Raw genomic sequence first — 16490 nt, 5'->3', positions numbered from 1 at the left:
AGGCATAGGTGGTTGCAATTTTACTGTCTTTCTGTAAGAATACCAATATATAGCCCGCTATAATCAATGCTGATTTTTATTGCTTATAAACGTCTATCTATTCATAAAGGCTTTGCTACTTTTGAAAGAGAAATATGTTGGGTTTTTTTCTGCATGGCTGAAGTTGCAGTTTATGCTATTCAGCTGCCTTATGAATAACAGCACTCATCTCCACCTGTGAAAACATGAATGGCTAAAACAGTGCCGTGGGTTGCATTGCTGTGCCTTCAGCAGTCAGAACAAATGAATGTTTGAACTCTTTTGCTTAATCATTGCAGCTGGATTTTTTAGGAGAGGTAGCTTGACTAACGAGACTGACTGAGTAAGGCTCCGAGAAGGGGAAAGGGGAATGGGATGTTATAATGAAAGCCTCCCTAAAATGTTGACAGCACTGTCTTGAATTAGGAACCTCCCCAGTGTCCTAAGCTTAAAAATAAATCATTTTCATCAAATTCCAGAATAGATCATCTGCTTCTGTACAGCACCACAGTTCAGCTGTGGAGGCGGGGGGGGGGAGGGCAATGTATGAGATTTTTATTGCCTGGAGGAACTGGCTGTTGATTTGGACCTAAGAATATATGATATGCTGAATTTAACATTGCATCAGGAGAAGTATCTGCCCTGGATCTCGAACATGAATGTTTCTTAAGAGAACTATCATAACTGGAGAAAAAGTGACATTTCTGAACTTCAGTGTATTTGATGGTTTATTTTAATGGCAATTGTGTAAGGAGCCTTTCATGTCCTGAATGTCAGAATGATTTTATTTGATACATCTGGTGAAATATGAGACAGTGAAGGCTGATGTTAATTGAATTTTATTCTATATCTAGCATCAGTTCTTAAGTGTATTTGTTCAAAGTTCTGTACTCTGAAATCAGGAGATGCTATGCTCCAGTTGTCATGTTTGACAAATATACCCTATGACATTTGCATATGGTCTTTTTATTTCTTGTAAAGGATTGGATTTAGTTCCTGCCTTCTAACTCCTGCATCAGTTCAAGGCGTGTTTGTCAAATACAGTGAACTACAATTAGTCTCTGAGGCAATTTGCTGTGTCTGGCTTAGCCATTTCTTCTGTCTGGCTGGATCCCTCAGCCTATCCTTACCTCCTGCTCTGAAAGACCTCTGTCATGAACTGGGAGCGAGAAGTGTTCTAGTCATACTCAGTACCTTGGTGCTGTGAGGTCTGTCAGGACGCCTAGATGAGATCCTCTGTTCAGGAATGCTAATAATCATTAGCATCTGCCTCTTCACTGGAGTGGCTTTTGTTGATCCACCTTGAGGACTTGCTGCTGTAGTGTCTTTATCTGCAGCTTGTCACTGTATCTTGCAGTACCTCCATAGGACAATTAAGTGCTTCCACTCCTATACAAGTCAGTGCTTCTCATTTTCCCCTGTGGTTAAATAGGATGGATAGTCGAATTCACAGACATATTCCATCATCTTGTCTGAAGTGGAACCATCACACCCATTTTTACTTTGAAGTACCATGAGAAAAAAAGACCTTGTGAAATTAGCTAAAACAAATTGTAAGACGAAAGAGTGAAAACCTGTGTTTGTGGAAGGTGCTGTGAGCACTGGAAACTGTCTAGCTGATGCTAGTGCTATGACTGTTTATGCTGGTTCAGCGCTGTATGCCTTCAGACTTTGCTGTCTATTGAGGGTAAGCTATATAGGTATGGGCCAGCTGTTCCTGCTCTTGATGATGATGATTATTATTTTTATTTTTGGTCTAGTCTAGAAGTATACAAGCTTGACTTGTAGTAGTGCCTGGAAACAGACACAAACTTTACTGATGTGCTTATGCCAGACATTTAATATGCATCGGATGGTATTGCATAGCTGTCTCCTTTAGCAATCTGCCCAAACATTTTTGTGCAGAACAAGATATGTGTGTGATGTAAAAAGGAAGTTATTTAGGATGAAAAATGAAGCCCCTTACTGTTAGGGAATTGACAGATTTACAGTTGCTCATGCTGTCTTGATTTTACCCACACGTATGTCCCCCTAGGGCAATGAATGAGACAGATGTCCCAGAGTAAAAAGCGGTGTGTGACCATGTAATTGCATTGCAATCCAGTTCTGCCCTATCCCGTAACATTTTGGTACAGAGTAATTCTGGGTCCATATCTGGAAAGCAAAAGGCAAGAACAAATCATGTTGCTTGTCACTGTGTCAGCTCCCTCGTGTCCATATGTCATCAGTAGCAAGGCATTAAATTGGTCATTTTAGTGTTGCAACCCAGACTCAAGCCATCTGAATTTTGGAGCATGGCAGCTAGCTGGAAATGACTTTCCGTTTAAGGTGTTAGCTGGGCCCAGATACTTTGGCCTTTGTGGTGGCTGTGTCCATTTGGCCCAACATTTGGCCCAGTCCAAATGTTAGTCCATGATGTTACTGGTCATATTCTGGCAAATTGCTCGTGGCTGAGGGGCAGCCTGTGGCAAGAAGAAAAACAAAAGCATACATAACTGGCATAGGATCATAGAATATCCTGAGTTGGAAGGGGCCCATAAGAATCAGCAAGTCCAACTCTTGGCTGCATGTAGGACAACCCAAAATCAGACCATATGTCTGAGAGCATTGTCCAGACTCTTGAACTTCATTAAGTTTTCTGCTGTGACCACTGTGCTGGGGAGCCTGTTCCAGAGCCTTACCACCACCTCATGACGAATCTTCTCCCACTATCCACCTTGAACTTCCCCTCTTGCAGTTTCATGCCATTCCCTTGGGTCTATGGTAGTTTGGGCATGGTAGTTCAAAGTCACCACTGAGGTGTTCCTCTGTCAAAATAAGAAAGAGAAGAACAAAACACAAATCTGGACAGGAACTAAACAATACTTTACATTCTTTCTTATCTCTTTGCTTAAACAACACATATAACTTGTAGCTTAATTGAGCTGCAATTATTTGCGGGTTTTAGGAGGTGTGTTTTAATGTGACGCTTGGCTTGCCGGTGCCACTAAAATCATCAGCTTCATGCTTCAGAAAATAGCTGATGTTTGGGTTTCGCTGAGTGAACTGAGATGTTTCTGAACTGACTTCAGCAATCTTTCTGTTAGCTGGCAGTTGGCTTGTGACAGATGAAGCTGAGTAATCAGAAGTTTGTGGCTGAAATTGGAGCCCTGCACCTGAAGCATATCATGGCCAGGAGTTTCTGTTTCATTTGGAATTGTTACGAAAGATTGCAAAAACTTAATAGTTTTGTATTGTTTGTTCCAAACCTGATCAACTGCTGGGCATTGTGAAGCAGGCCATCAAAGTGGACGACCTTTAAAGGTTGCTCCATGTGTCTGTATTTATTGACCTTTCATGGGAACTTTTTTTCCCCGTGACAGCATGGGCATTCCAACTCCAAACTTTTCTGTGGCTTTGCTCCAAGAATAAGTCAGACTTTAATCCTTACGATAAATATACATTAACTTTCACTTTTACTAGGAACTGGTTCTCTATGCTGAATTATCTGAGCTTTGCAAAACTTTGTACATGTTCAATTTTTTTCCTCTATTTTCCATAAGCAATGTGTTTTGTGGTGCTAATTTCAAAATCTTCCTTCAGGATTTCTCATTGATTCCTTTGTGAATCTGCACACTATCTGAGATGCTTTAGTCATAAACCATATAACATAAATGTAATCTGCTGCCTCTCTTTATATATAAAGAGTGATTCTGATGAAGAGCTATCAGCTGAGTTTAGCAGGCATGAGAATATTTGCTCACTGTTGGGAGAAGTCTGCTTTTTTCTTTCTTCAGAGGTCATGAGGATCTTGATGGTCTTCAGTTGATGTTTTGCACGTCCTTGATATTGTACAGTGGCTTTAAAACTGGAGGAGAGAGAGGAGAAAAAAAATATAGATTACGTTTTTACTGAAAATTAAGTAGCTGACCAGTTTTGCAATGCATCCTCTCCATTTGTGTTTTTTTTTTTTTAATATATGTGGTGCAAATAGTTGCTCCTATTGCTGTTTCCTCTTTCAGAAAAAGAAGCATGGACCCTCTCATCTTTTTTGAGCCTTTCTGAGAATAGAGTGGGGCAAAGCTTCATGCATATGCCTAGACAAATGCAAATGACACCTAAAAGAGACTACATCTAGCTCTTACGAGGTTCAGAATTATGGAGCTATTAAAAAAAAAAAACTGTAGCTGAGCTGAAAGAAAAGCTTGATTTCCAAAGATACACAAAGGGAATGACATAAGCTGTGGCTGATGAGGTGTGTTTGAAATGTTGACAGTAATCAGGCAAATGGCATTTCATACCTCTTGCCAGTGCATGATGGACCCCAGCTCAATATTACAACCGAGAGAAGGTGAGCTGATCTCTTTCTTGGAAGTGTGGTTTCCTTCTTTTTTTTCTTCCTTTTTTTTTTCTTTTTTAATCAGCAATGTTTAAAAATCTGAAAGAAAAATGTTCTGGTTCTTTGAAAGTACGTGTTTTATAGCCTTGAGGCCAGTAGGAGGAGGAATTAGCCTCAACAAGGTAGAAAGTGATTTGCCTATAGAGAGAAAGATGGATATATTGCTCTTCATATTGCCAGTATTTGTGTCTGGTAATTTTCTTTAGATGAAGACTGATTGGTAAGTTATATATTTCATGGAATTTAAAGTGAATGAAATAAAACTATTAAAAATGAAAAGGAAAGAGAGGAAAAAGATGTACCAAATACAGGGAAAAAAATGTCCTTTTTTTGTAATAGTAAAAAATAATTATGTACCATGATGGTGGTTTGCAAACAGACACAAATAAATGCTAAAGCTTAGGTTCTGCTTAAGGCAACACAGCTAATCTATGAATAATGATCCAGCATATCAAACTAGTGCTTTTCCTAGCATCCATCACTGAACCCTACCCAAGAGGTTTGGAAGCAGAAGATAAAAAATGAATGTCATCTGACAACAGCCAGATCACTATCAGAGTTAAAATAGCCCTGGACATGTAGTTCATGATGTGTGACATACAAGTGGTACATATCCGCTTACTGTGGGTGTTGCAGTGGTGAGGTTGTTTGAACTAACCGTGCATCCCATATTTCAGCACTCAGCTCTTGGGTCACAGATAATGAGAAAATAGTAAACTACATTAGAAAGATATTTAACTTAACTTATGTTATAAGTAGCAGCAGATCTGTGGGATTTAAATAAATGCATCATTAGTTACTGTCTGAATACCATACCAGTCATAACAAAAGCATATTATAGGAGTGAGGTCACTTACTGATTTTCTTCTTTGGCCTAATGGTAGTTTGAGATCTGTATTGTACTTTACATTTGCAAACCGTGTGTTTACATTATACCACAGTAATTTAAAAACTTCCTCCTACTGACAAAAGCATGTTTTGCCTTAGGTATGTAGAATTAGAAAAGCTTTAAAGTCACTGATCCCATTTTTTCTAGTGAGTTGCCTCAGCAGCAGCCACTGTAAGTTAGTGAAGTCTCTCTTATAAAGGATCATAGCAAAAGACCTCACAGTTGCAGAAATAATGGAATAAATGCAGTGAAACAAAAATGAAAACAGCAATTTCATACTCTGAAAAATTACTTGAAAACAAAAGACTCATTTTGTTGTTATTGTCTCTGACTTGTTTCTATCTGATCATATTTGTTTCTTCTATTCATTCGTTCTTCTGTTTATTACATCTACTTGCTGTAATTCCGATGATATTTTATCATTGTCCTATATCAGGTGTGTGAAATTACATCAATCTTCTGCTTGCCTTTGTTTCTTTTGCCAGGTATCATCTGATCTACTAATGGCTTCGAAAGTATTCATTGTGATTTTCTGTCCAACTTTCACGGATCACCTTATCTTACCCATTTAAACTGTATTTTTATATGAAAAGCCATTTAGAATTAGTTTTGTAAGACTGACTAGGATTTCAAGACATGAAATAAGGCTCAACTGTTGAGGAAACTGTACATGCTAGTGACAGCTGTTTAATTTTTGGTTATTTCTGTGCAGAATAAACAGAAAATGAAGGTTTGAACTCTGCGCTGACGTGCAGAGGTCGGAAGGCCCTGCTGACAGATTTTAAGTTGAATTAAGAAGCACTTTGCCAAAAAAAAAAAGCTTCTGCAACTGTGAAGCATTCAGCATTGGAAGACTTCTTAATCCTCCTGGTTCTTACTTGTGCAATGCTGGGAGGAGGGAAAAATAGCTGAGCTTAATTTGCGGATAAATCCAGTAGTTATGATTTGGATGTACAGGAGGAACAGTGCTCTTTAGCAAGTAGCTGATGCTGCAAGTAATAACTTTGCTAGAAATTAAGGAGAAAACCAATCACGGTAAAAATAATTCAGCTTATTACTTGTTTATGTGCATCACTGCTGCTTCTAAGATCTAACACTGAAAGAGAACTCCTGTTTGGAGGCTAAATATGAATGGAGAATGCAAATGCTTTCTGTTTTAAAGAACTTCTAACTTCCTTACAGGTTTTCTGCTTTCTAGCCCTACTTTTACCATAATTTAGGATATTCAATATATATATATATATTGTTATATATATATATATAACATTTATATATAACATATATATATAACAATTATATATATATATATATAAAATTTATAAATATATATATATATAAATATATATATACACACACAACATATTACTCATAAGAGTTTCCAAAGCCCTCTGTACTTTGCCTGTGCAGATAATTATGCGTTGTCCCCCACGGAAACCCATATTTTCTGCAGTAGATTACAGTAACTATAGAAACAAATAACATCTGCTATGGTTAAACAAATATAGATGTATGTGTTTAAATAAAACAGCGTGGGATTTTTTTTTGTACCCCTCCACCCCACCCCTTCTACACTGCACAGTTGCTCATATTCAGTGTCTCTCTTGTTAAGCATCCAGCTAGCAAAAATCTCTGTAAGCACAGAGGTTGGAGTTTCCATGTCTGCCTGATGGTCTCCTGTCTGATGTGTGGTACCCCTCTGCTCAAGGTTGTTTTGTGTTACACATTTTAAAACTGTACTTTAAAAATATACCCCGAATGGTCCAAAGAAGCTCTTTTCAGTGTGTATTTTATCGTCTGAAAAAGAATCATTGCAATCTTTTCTTACTGTTTTCCATGTCATGCGAGTTCCATCAAAGCCAAAAAGAGCCTTTCCACTTACTTTAACTGAAACTGGACCTGTTGCTAACTGACAGTTATTCTTCTATGTTACGTTTATAATTTCTGAAAACTAGAAAGCAGCTCAGCAAAAGAGATTGTGAAGTAGTGAACAAAAGGAAGTTTAAAAATAATTAGTATGCCATCAAGAAAATAATCTCTGATTAAGAAACTGCAGCACGACTTGAAAGCAGTCTGACAGATTATTTCACAGGAAATGCTATGTCTGGGTTGCTTCAGTGCTCACATTTGTCACAGGTATTCCTGTGCATTTCTTTCCCTTCCATCTTGCTGCTCAGTGTCACCTTGTTCTGGGTTAAGCAGTGCATTATGTAATGAATGCTACATTTCCATATGTTTGCCTTAAGAAAATATTGTGCAGGAATTAGCATGACTTGAGCTTTATAATACATACATCTACTTGGTTTTCTAATGAGAAATTTGGGAAGTAAACACAGTTCCTATATATATATATATATATACACACTTATATATAATGTATATGTATGTATATATATATATACACACACTAAATATATGCTATACTCTATATAGGAACTGTGTGTGTGTGTGTGTGTGTATATGCCTGTATATCTTGAGTATTTCTCAAAAGCTTCCACTTCTTAGGAAAGTATAGGAAGCAGAGATCAGAGGTCACAGTAAGTCTGTATATTTAGCTTAAGAAAATTGCTGCCAGGTGTTAGCATAAAATGGAATTTTACTTCTGTGTAATTGAACATTATGGCTCAGTTCTGGTAGCCATATCGTGTTTTTCCACTTCAAAGTTCAGAAGATGCATTTATTAATCAAAAAGAATAGATTGTGGGGATGAATTCTTGCTCTTGCCAAGAGCCCAGAAATAAGAGATCTCCTTGGCAGCACGGGGATCAGCAGCACAGAGCAGGCTGACCTCATAGCCTATCCTGATGTTGTAGCCCAGGAACGGCCTCAGTGCTGACTGGAGATCAAAGTGCCACTGTTCCTCATCATCTGTGAATGATAGAGCGTGTTTTGGGAGAATACTGGCCTGCACATTTTGAAATGTGCTTGCTGTCGGATGTGACTGGGCGCTGGTACTCTGCGGCTGCCTGCTTTGAAGTGCCCCAGCTGCTGCTGTACTGCCGCAACACCAGTATGGTAAAGTAGCTGAGATGACGCAAAGCTTTGGTACAAAGGCTTCTATGTCTCAGGTGGGATTTGTAGGCAGTCTGGCTCCAAACTAAAATGTGTTGTCTTTATGGAACTGAACAAACGCACCAGGCTTTGGTCTGCTCACAGCTCCTACCCTGAATTCACAATGTTAATCCTGTTATCTGTCTATCTGAATATCAAATTTGCTGCTTTTTGCAGTCAATTCAATTATCCTGAGCCTTATGATGTGTGCTACAGGAGTTGTAAAGCAACCAAAGAGAAGTTAGCCTTCACTAAGGTACACTTACACATATTGTAAACTCCTCCAGGTTGGAAAATCATTGCCCATGTTCTGGATTTGAAAAACAAGTGTTAAACCTTTGCGATGATGAAGTGCTTTTCTCTGCCATTCTTCCTATGTTTTATAAAGTTTCTATTTATTGTAAAGATTTTTCATTCTAAAATTTTCTGCTTTTTTTTTTAGGGATCAGCAATATTACCGTCTGGAGTCTTACCAGCTCTACCAGGTAGGAACCACTTAATTATTTACTTTGTTAGTATATATTAATGCTTAAGTCCCAAATGGTGATGAACAAAACATCATACTCGAGAAAGACTAACTGAAGACTATATTGAGAAGTGTGCTGCCTGTGGTTGGTTTTGCTGCTGCAATTCATGAGACTGGCATTTATAAAGCAAGTTGTCATCTGTAGTGTCTGTAGTTGTGAAGATTAATACATTTGAATTTTTCCTTCCTTTTATAATCAAAAGAGATTTGAATTTATTGGTTTCTTTATCAAGTTGTGTAGTGCTTCTTCTGCTTATGTCCCCAAAGTCAAGGTATTATTTTTAGGCTATATGAACAGCAAGGGCAAACTTGCTTTGTATTTTCAGTGTAGATGCAATGTTTTCTAAATAGTACAAAAACCCAGGAATGCATCCTTACCAGAGAAAACATGGAGCTGCTTCTCTCATGTCTGTAGAAATTCTAATTGACAGGTAATCAGTAAAGGAAGGAAGCTGAATATCTTGCCTTTGAAAGATTATTTAGGCAAAGATAACACATTGACTGTCTTTGCGCTGTAAATCTCCGTATCAGTAGAACACGTTGGTCATCTGGAGTTTGCTGTCTCATACAGTCAGACTGGTCTGGCTTCTTTATTATCATTATTTTACTGCACAGATAACACTTCACAAGCGTGTAAGTATGCCTGGCTTTATGTACTATGCCCATCTCATTCCTTCGGGTTATCTGTACAGGGATGTTGTATAGTGTCTTAAATGTCTTTATATTCTTAGCCTGTTCACTTCATAATTCAGTAGATCCCCTCAATATACCAGGTACGTTGTTCCCAATAGAACAACATTTCATGTTTGGGTTTCTTTATGAATTTAAAAAATCTTGGCAAGTACAGAAAGAATTGTAGCTGTTTGCTGCTTGTGAGAGCAAATCCAACCAGATACCCAGGATCAGGTGATGTCTCTGAAAAAGGTCATAAGTAATTCTATTCCTTTGTCTGTCTTAGCAGGAGTAAATCCAAAAGCATGTAGCAGATCTTGTTCCTAGTTATTCCGCTCAAGTCAGTGGAATTTCTCTTGATTTATAGAGGTCTAAATAGAAGCACGAGTTGGATCATTACCTCTGATTTTCTCTTTACTTCTAACAATGCAGGTTTTTAGTTCTCTAACCAGCACAAGGAAACCGGAGAAATTCTTATGATGGGAGTGTGTGTAAGTAGGGAGGGTTCTATAGCTGTGTGTAGTGAGTATATTTCTACATTAATTTCAGTGGCAAATTAAGCGTGGGTGCAAACATTACTTGGCAAAAACTTAATCTCATACTATTTGTGCAGATGAAGGAGTTAGCTATTTTGTTAAAATCTATCATTAAACAATCTGGAAATGCAACCAGAGAACAGATTTTAGGATCAAAAGAAAGGGAAGACACTACAACGGTAAAAATTTGGGTGGGTTTTCACATTTGGCACGCTGCAAAAACAGAATACTTGTTGTATTTAGTATAAAATGCCTTAGACAGATGCAGCATCTAAAGGCAGTGACTGAAGTTTTTAGCCATGTTTGTGGGGTTTTCATCTCTCCGATAGTCTCGTTAGCCACGTGTGATTCTGTGATTATATATTTGTACTTCATTCTTCAATACTGTACCGTTCTTCGCAACGCAAAAGAAAGCCGTGTTTTCTCTGTCTCGTTTTCATTATCCTCAGATATTCCATTTGAGAGTATTGTTTTTAGATACGTGCACGTTTCAACTATAATTAAACTTGGTATCACAAAGCTTTGAAAAAATGCTACAGCCCTTCAATTGCTTGCTTCCACTGTCTTTAATTCTAGGCTTGTACCAAACAGTCCCTTGGTGCCAAGCAGTAATACAAACTGTTCTGTTGGACTAAAGGCGCAGCATTAAAACTTTCCTATGTTTCTCTTTTATGCTGTTTTAATCCACATTTATGGATAACATAGAAGCATGCTAATTTGAGGTAATTACTTTCAAAATCTGGCTTGATGGCAGGATACGCCTACTAATGTGCATAATTTTACACTGACCTGACACAGTAAGGGTTGTTTGCTACTGTATCAATCCACTTAGTCACAAATCCTTTGTATTTTTATCACAGAAATGATTGTATTGTTTTTTTCTTTTCCATTCAAATACGACATGCAAATGTAAACCCATCTCATACGGTGCTCTATATGCCCCCTGTTCTGTTGAACAATTTTTGCTTCAGTTCTGCATCATCAAATGAAGTTAGTCAGGATCAATTGCTTGGATGTTTTTCAGTTTATTGTTAGAGAATGTAGGTGATAATGTTATCTTTCTATTGTTAGTTACATATGCTGAGCAATCAACTAAGCAACTTCAAAGAAACATATCTAGTTCTAATGGCAAGCTAAAAAGTGTTTGTAAATACTATGGCATTTTAACACCCAGATGAAACATCTGTAGTGGAAACTCTGATCAGTCTGTGCTTCTGTGCTGCAGGCTCTGGCATTACAAAAATCAAGAGCTGAATGGGAAATTAAGTCAAGAAATAAAGAAGCATCCTCTGTTGGAAGCAGTATACTTGAATATCCTTAAGTTTTGTGGTTCTTACATTTCTTTTTGACTGTGCTGTTTGAGAATAATATGGCCTGTACTATGTTGGTTCTTACTGCTTGGGTTGGAAATAATTAAAAAAATTTTAGAGGATACACGTCATCAATGCTTCAGATGTATGAAGGCAAAGTTCACAGTGATGCTACTGTTGAGTCAGTAAAGTGTGCTGAACAGCGTCCATCATCAATAAGCTGTAGGTCATGGGGCTAAATATTGCAAGAGAACAGCATTATTATCAGTAGCTGATTAATAAAACCCTGCTACAATATGCCATACTCTTTCCTGATTGTACTTGATTTTGAAAGGGCACTTAAAATAATTTCATAGCAGAAGAAAAATAAAAGCTCAGCAGAATTGCTAATTGCACCTACAAATTAAACCAAGGCCTTAGAGAATATCTGAATTCTAGGGGCCTGACTAAGGACAAAAAGTCATTGCCATGTAACCATACGCTGCTGGTTCATCCTCTGGGCTGAGTAGATCCAGCAGGTTCCTGTTTCCTGCTGTAGGGTGACTTGATGACGCTTGTCTGTTCCGTGACCTACTCTATAAAGGCAGAGAAGCTGGGCAGTAAGAGGCGATTCCTTGCACATTATGTGTCTTCTTACTGACTGCTTAGGAGTAGGTGACAAAATCTGAAACCTTACCTGTGTGGGCTTGGTTTATTACATGTATTCCAGCTTCCCTCATTTGTATTCTTGTCTATGGCTGTTTCTTGTGGTTCGTGTACTGAAAACTGCAATTCTTGAAGAGTGAGCATAAAGAAATGCATATGCGCTATGAAGAAGAGGGAAGAAAATAGGTCAATCTCTGTTGATATATGTTTATATAATACATTTAGAAGCTTCACAAAAATTCCATGAGAGATTTGACTATGTAAATATTTGTTATTTGCCCGATTTGAAGTTGCTGAAAATGCAGTACTTCAAATCCTCAAGCATTAACGTGGTTGTTTTAAGGCAACTCCACAGGGGAAGATTTCAACTCGACCCTAAATGGACTGGAATCTCTTATGGTTATACATTTACTTCCCTCTCTTGTGTGCTTTTCACAAATCCTACAAACATTGCTTCAAAATCCCAATTTCCCGTAGAATGATTCCTATTGAATTACATGAAGCTTTTGAGGGGCAAAAAATAGTTTTGTGATGAAACGGCATTTAGCATAAAGCTGTAGTTGTCTTTTCAAAGTAAGGCGGGACTTTCAGTTTTATAGAGGGTGTTCTGCTGTCCTTAATAACGCAGGAATGGGGTACTCTGAGGTGAGAAGTATAAATGAACCACCATAAATGAAGTCCAGGATGTCGTACTTCTTTGTCCTGTTTTTGCATTAATTTATATTAGCAGTCCTATTAAAGACAGAAGTTTTTTTAAAAAAAGAGGTTTGGTTTTCACCAGGATACATAAAAGTTCTACAATCTGATCTCATTTTCTTTAATACAGTGTTTTCTGTATGGTGCATTTGGTCATTCTTGTAACCTTGAATTACAATAGATATGCTTTTATGTACAAAAAAAACCCCTTCAAGATAAGAGGTTTTAGTTCAGTTATGCATTTTTGAGATATATTTGCTATTTTTTTAATCTATCATCCTCATCAAGTGAAATAATGTGTTTTGTTTACATTTGTTTTATGAAAAGTGTAGGAATGATTTTCTGAGCATGCAAACTATTAGAGTTAGAAATTATTTTTTATAAGTGTATCATTTGTGCAGGGAAGAAGTTAAGAAAGTACCTTTTTCTTTTCATTCCCAGGTCATGCAGATTTCTTAGGTACTTGAGATTGCTATTTATCTTACAGAATTTCTTTGTGTTACATATGAATTATGTTAATCTTTGGTTGCTATTTTAAAAACAATTTGCAAAGAAGTGTCTCACCTGCTCAGAGACTATTCATTGGTTTAGAAGACAGTGTTAATTTTATACTGATCTCAAGCACCCAGCAGCACGTTGTACAGTTGCCCTGTCACCAGTGGCAGGGTTGCTCATAAGCAGAGCCTCCTACTTCATTTCTGTTAAGTACCACTTACTTGCACAAGAAGATCCCATGAAATTATTCACATCAAGAAGCAAATGCCATTCATTTTGATTAAGGTGCCCATTGTAAGAAAAGCACAGACAAGAAATAGACAGCCAGCTAATGATAATGCTAACTGAAAAGTTAAGTATAATGCTTAGTTTGCCTGTTGAATAAAGAAGGGATAAATGGATGTAGACAAACTGCATTACATGTATACCAATTTGTATGTTTCCAAGTTTCCAGCTCATCTTCCCTTAAACTTCCTTATCTAAAGCTGTTTGGAGGATTTCATGCTGATATGAGTAGAGCAGAGGAAAGAAGAATTACTGTGCCATCTGATATGTCCTTGGTAAAGCTTTTCTGGCTGTAACACTTGGAACAGTATTTCACAAGAATCAGCTGTGATCTGGATTCAAACCCCACTGAAGCTAGATCCTTTACCACTGGACAGTGGACTACTGAAGTGTAGTACAGTTCTTCTCTTTAGCAGGTTTTGGACCCGTCCGATAAGAATTTAATGACAGCTTTAAATTCTTGCAGAGAGATCTTGACAAATTAGAGGGTTGGGCAATTACCAACTGCATGAAATTTTACAAGTGGCAAAGACTTAGAATACTTATGGTAATTTTTCTTGATGCTTCAGAGACATTTACTAAGACTGCTGATGCACAGCAGATATCTAACAATAGCAGAAGGTGTTTAGATTTAATATGAATCTCTCTCTTTGGAAACAGGTGCTTCTTCTGTCATGGCAGCTTCTGGGTCTCTGAAACTACATAGAGGGCACAGTCTCCAAGCTGGTAGGTATAAGTGGTTATGAAGTATGTCTGCATGTAAGTTTAAATTTATTTAGACTTAAAATATTTTAAACTTCGGGAAATGTTAATATATGATTTGATTCCCTTTTGTAACACATATCTTTGGGCTTTTTTGCTGTGCAGGGTTTTGTTAGAAAGACATTGACAGATGGGATAAGTTTAGAAGAGACAGTGACAGATGAGATAAGTGTCAGAGCATAGGCAGTAATCTTATTCACAGCAGTATAGTGCTGCCAGCATTTTAACAAAGGATACCCACCAAAAAAACCCACCTTAGGCCATGAGAAATCCTGTACTCTAGCAATGAGACGATGGGGAAAAAAACAGCACACTTAAAGATAGTTCATGGTAATGAAGGAAAAAACATCTGCAGATAAACTTGTGAGTATTTGTCATTCAAAATTAATACCAGTGTATTCATATTAAGAGCACAGTGTTTTAGCTTGCCTTACATGAAACTGGGGTGGAGTCCATGATCGTGGTGCAACCTGGGAATCTTTTTTTCATCTTAGTGCTCTGGAAGCACCAGTGATGTTGCACAGCTTGGCTTCTTGCAAGGATGATGATTTGCACTTGAAATGCAAAGTTGTCCTTGCAAGGGACAGTTTAAGTACTTTCTACAGTGCTTTGTCAGAAATCAAGAAGTAATCCATCATGCTGGAGGTGGAATTTTAACAAGAGTCTTCCAAATGCTCCCAAGATCACCCACCCACTTCTCCCTGATTCATGCATTCAAGACAGCTTTGCTCCCACGTTGATGTATAGCAAAACACACTGTTGACTTTAGTGCCCTTCTGTGTGTATATCTGTAAAAATGGCCATCTTCATTTACTTGCTCTCATTAAAAAACACTGACATCACCACCATAAAAAAGTCAACGCTAGCTACTTCCTGAGATTTTTGTATGATCGTTTAGATTAGCAGATCACGACTCTAAACCAGAAAAATCATATGCTTTGTTTACACTGTGCAAATTGCTGAATTCTAAACTGTTGATGGTCTTCCTGTATTGTAGGTCCTAAAGCTGGTTATGAGGTGCTGACACTTCCTGCAGAACCTGGAACTCCTACTAGTCCTGAGGAACCTGGTGAGTAAACCAAGTCACCATCCCTGAATGTGTTTAAAAACCATTTGGATGTGGTGCTCAGGGACATGATTTAGCGGAAGGTTGTTAGTTAGGGTAGTATGGTTAGGTTGTGGTTGGACTCGATGATCTTTAAGGTCTTTTCCAACCTGAGCAATTCTATGATTCTGTGATTGTAAAGATCTTTGCAACCAGTTGCATCAGAGTAAGCTAGCTTTTGCTTTTTCTTTTTCTCTTTTATGCTGTGATGTCTTCTAAATGTTGATTTTTTTGAGGTGATGATCATTGCAGATATTAGTTTTACAAGCATGTTCAGACTCTTAAACACTCAATACACACACACACACACACACACACACACACACACACACACACACACACACATAAGCCAAGCAATGTTTATAGTGTTTTCTTTCTGTGAGCAACATACGCTGAAAGACTGAAACATCACTTTCAAATACGTTTTCTCTCCTCTTCCCAGTCATTCCTATATTTTCCTTTTCTTGTCTTCTCTCCCACTCCCCAGTTCTTTTAAATACCACTTAATTTCCTGTTTCACCCTTCTCATTGCTAATTTAACTATCTATTTTGTTTCTACCTTTTCCTCCCTTTCTCCTCAAACATGATACTCTGCCATTTCTTTCATAATGTCTCCAGACTGTAACTGCAAATTCTGGTCTTTTTTTTTTTTTTCTTCCAAATTCTCCCTCCATAATGACCACAAATCCTACACAAATCCTGGTACTCTGAATCTTCTCATAAGGATTTTCTACCTCAGTCCATCCAGAAAGGACTACAGAAAGCATCATTTTTGTCCGTGGCACTCTGTGTGTGCCTTATTTTCTTATTAAGAGAAGTTGACTGTCTTGTGCTATTCAAATAAACCTTATTCTTCAAACAAAAATAAACCAGTTTGCATTTTTAATGAAATATTTTTATGCTAGAAAAAATGAAAACCCAAGTTTACAAAGAAAGCAAAGTTTCTGTTAAAACAGCATAGACTAAACAAGAGGAGAGTTTTCCTTCACTTCTATTCTAATTTGCACCTGCATTTTTTCTTCTTTAAGTCAAGTTATAGGAAGAAATTTTGAGTTTTGCCAGGGCTGTCTTTTCATTTTTCATGCACAAAGATCCACCAATTAATATATTTTTATCCTTGTGTGA

General features: G+C 37.6%; 1 protein-coding gene across 2 annotated transcripts in view; it reads left to right on the top strand.

The window, feature by feature from the left end:
* DOK7 (docking protein 7) overlaps positions 1 to 16490 on the top strand; it is a 59613-nt gene that overhangs the window by 37412 nt on the left and 5711 nt on the right. For both annotated transcript variants that reach the window (XM_420818.8, XM_004936196.5), the window contains exons 8-10: positions 8776 to 8818; positions 14159 to 14224; positions 15258 to 15329. In XM_420818.8, the coding sequence (XP_420818.4) occupies positions 8776 to 8818; positions 14159 to 14224; positions 15258 to 15329 (181 nt within the window). The remainder of the gene's footprint in view (positions 1 to 8775; positions 8819 to 14158; positions 14225 to 15257; positions 15330 to 16490) is intronic.

This window comes from Gallus gallus, chromosome 4, assembly GCF_016699485.2.
Source record: "Gallus gallus isolate bGalGal1 chromosome 4, bGalGal1.mat.broiler.GRCg7b, whole genome shotgun sequence".
NCBI lineage: Eukaryota > Metazoa > Chordata > Aves > Galliformes > Phasianidae > Gallus > Gallus gallus.
Note: the sequence above shows the minus strand (reverse complement) of the source record. Positions and strands in the feature narration are given on the sequence as shown.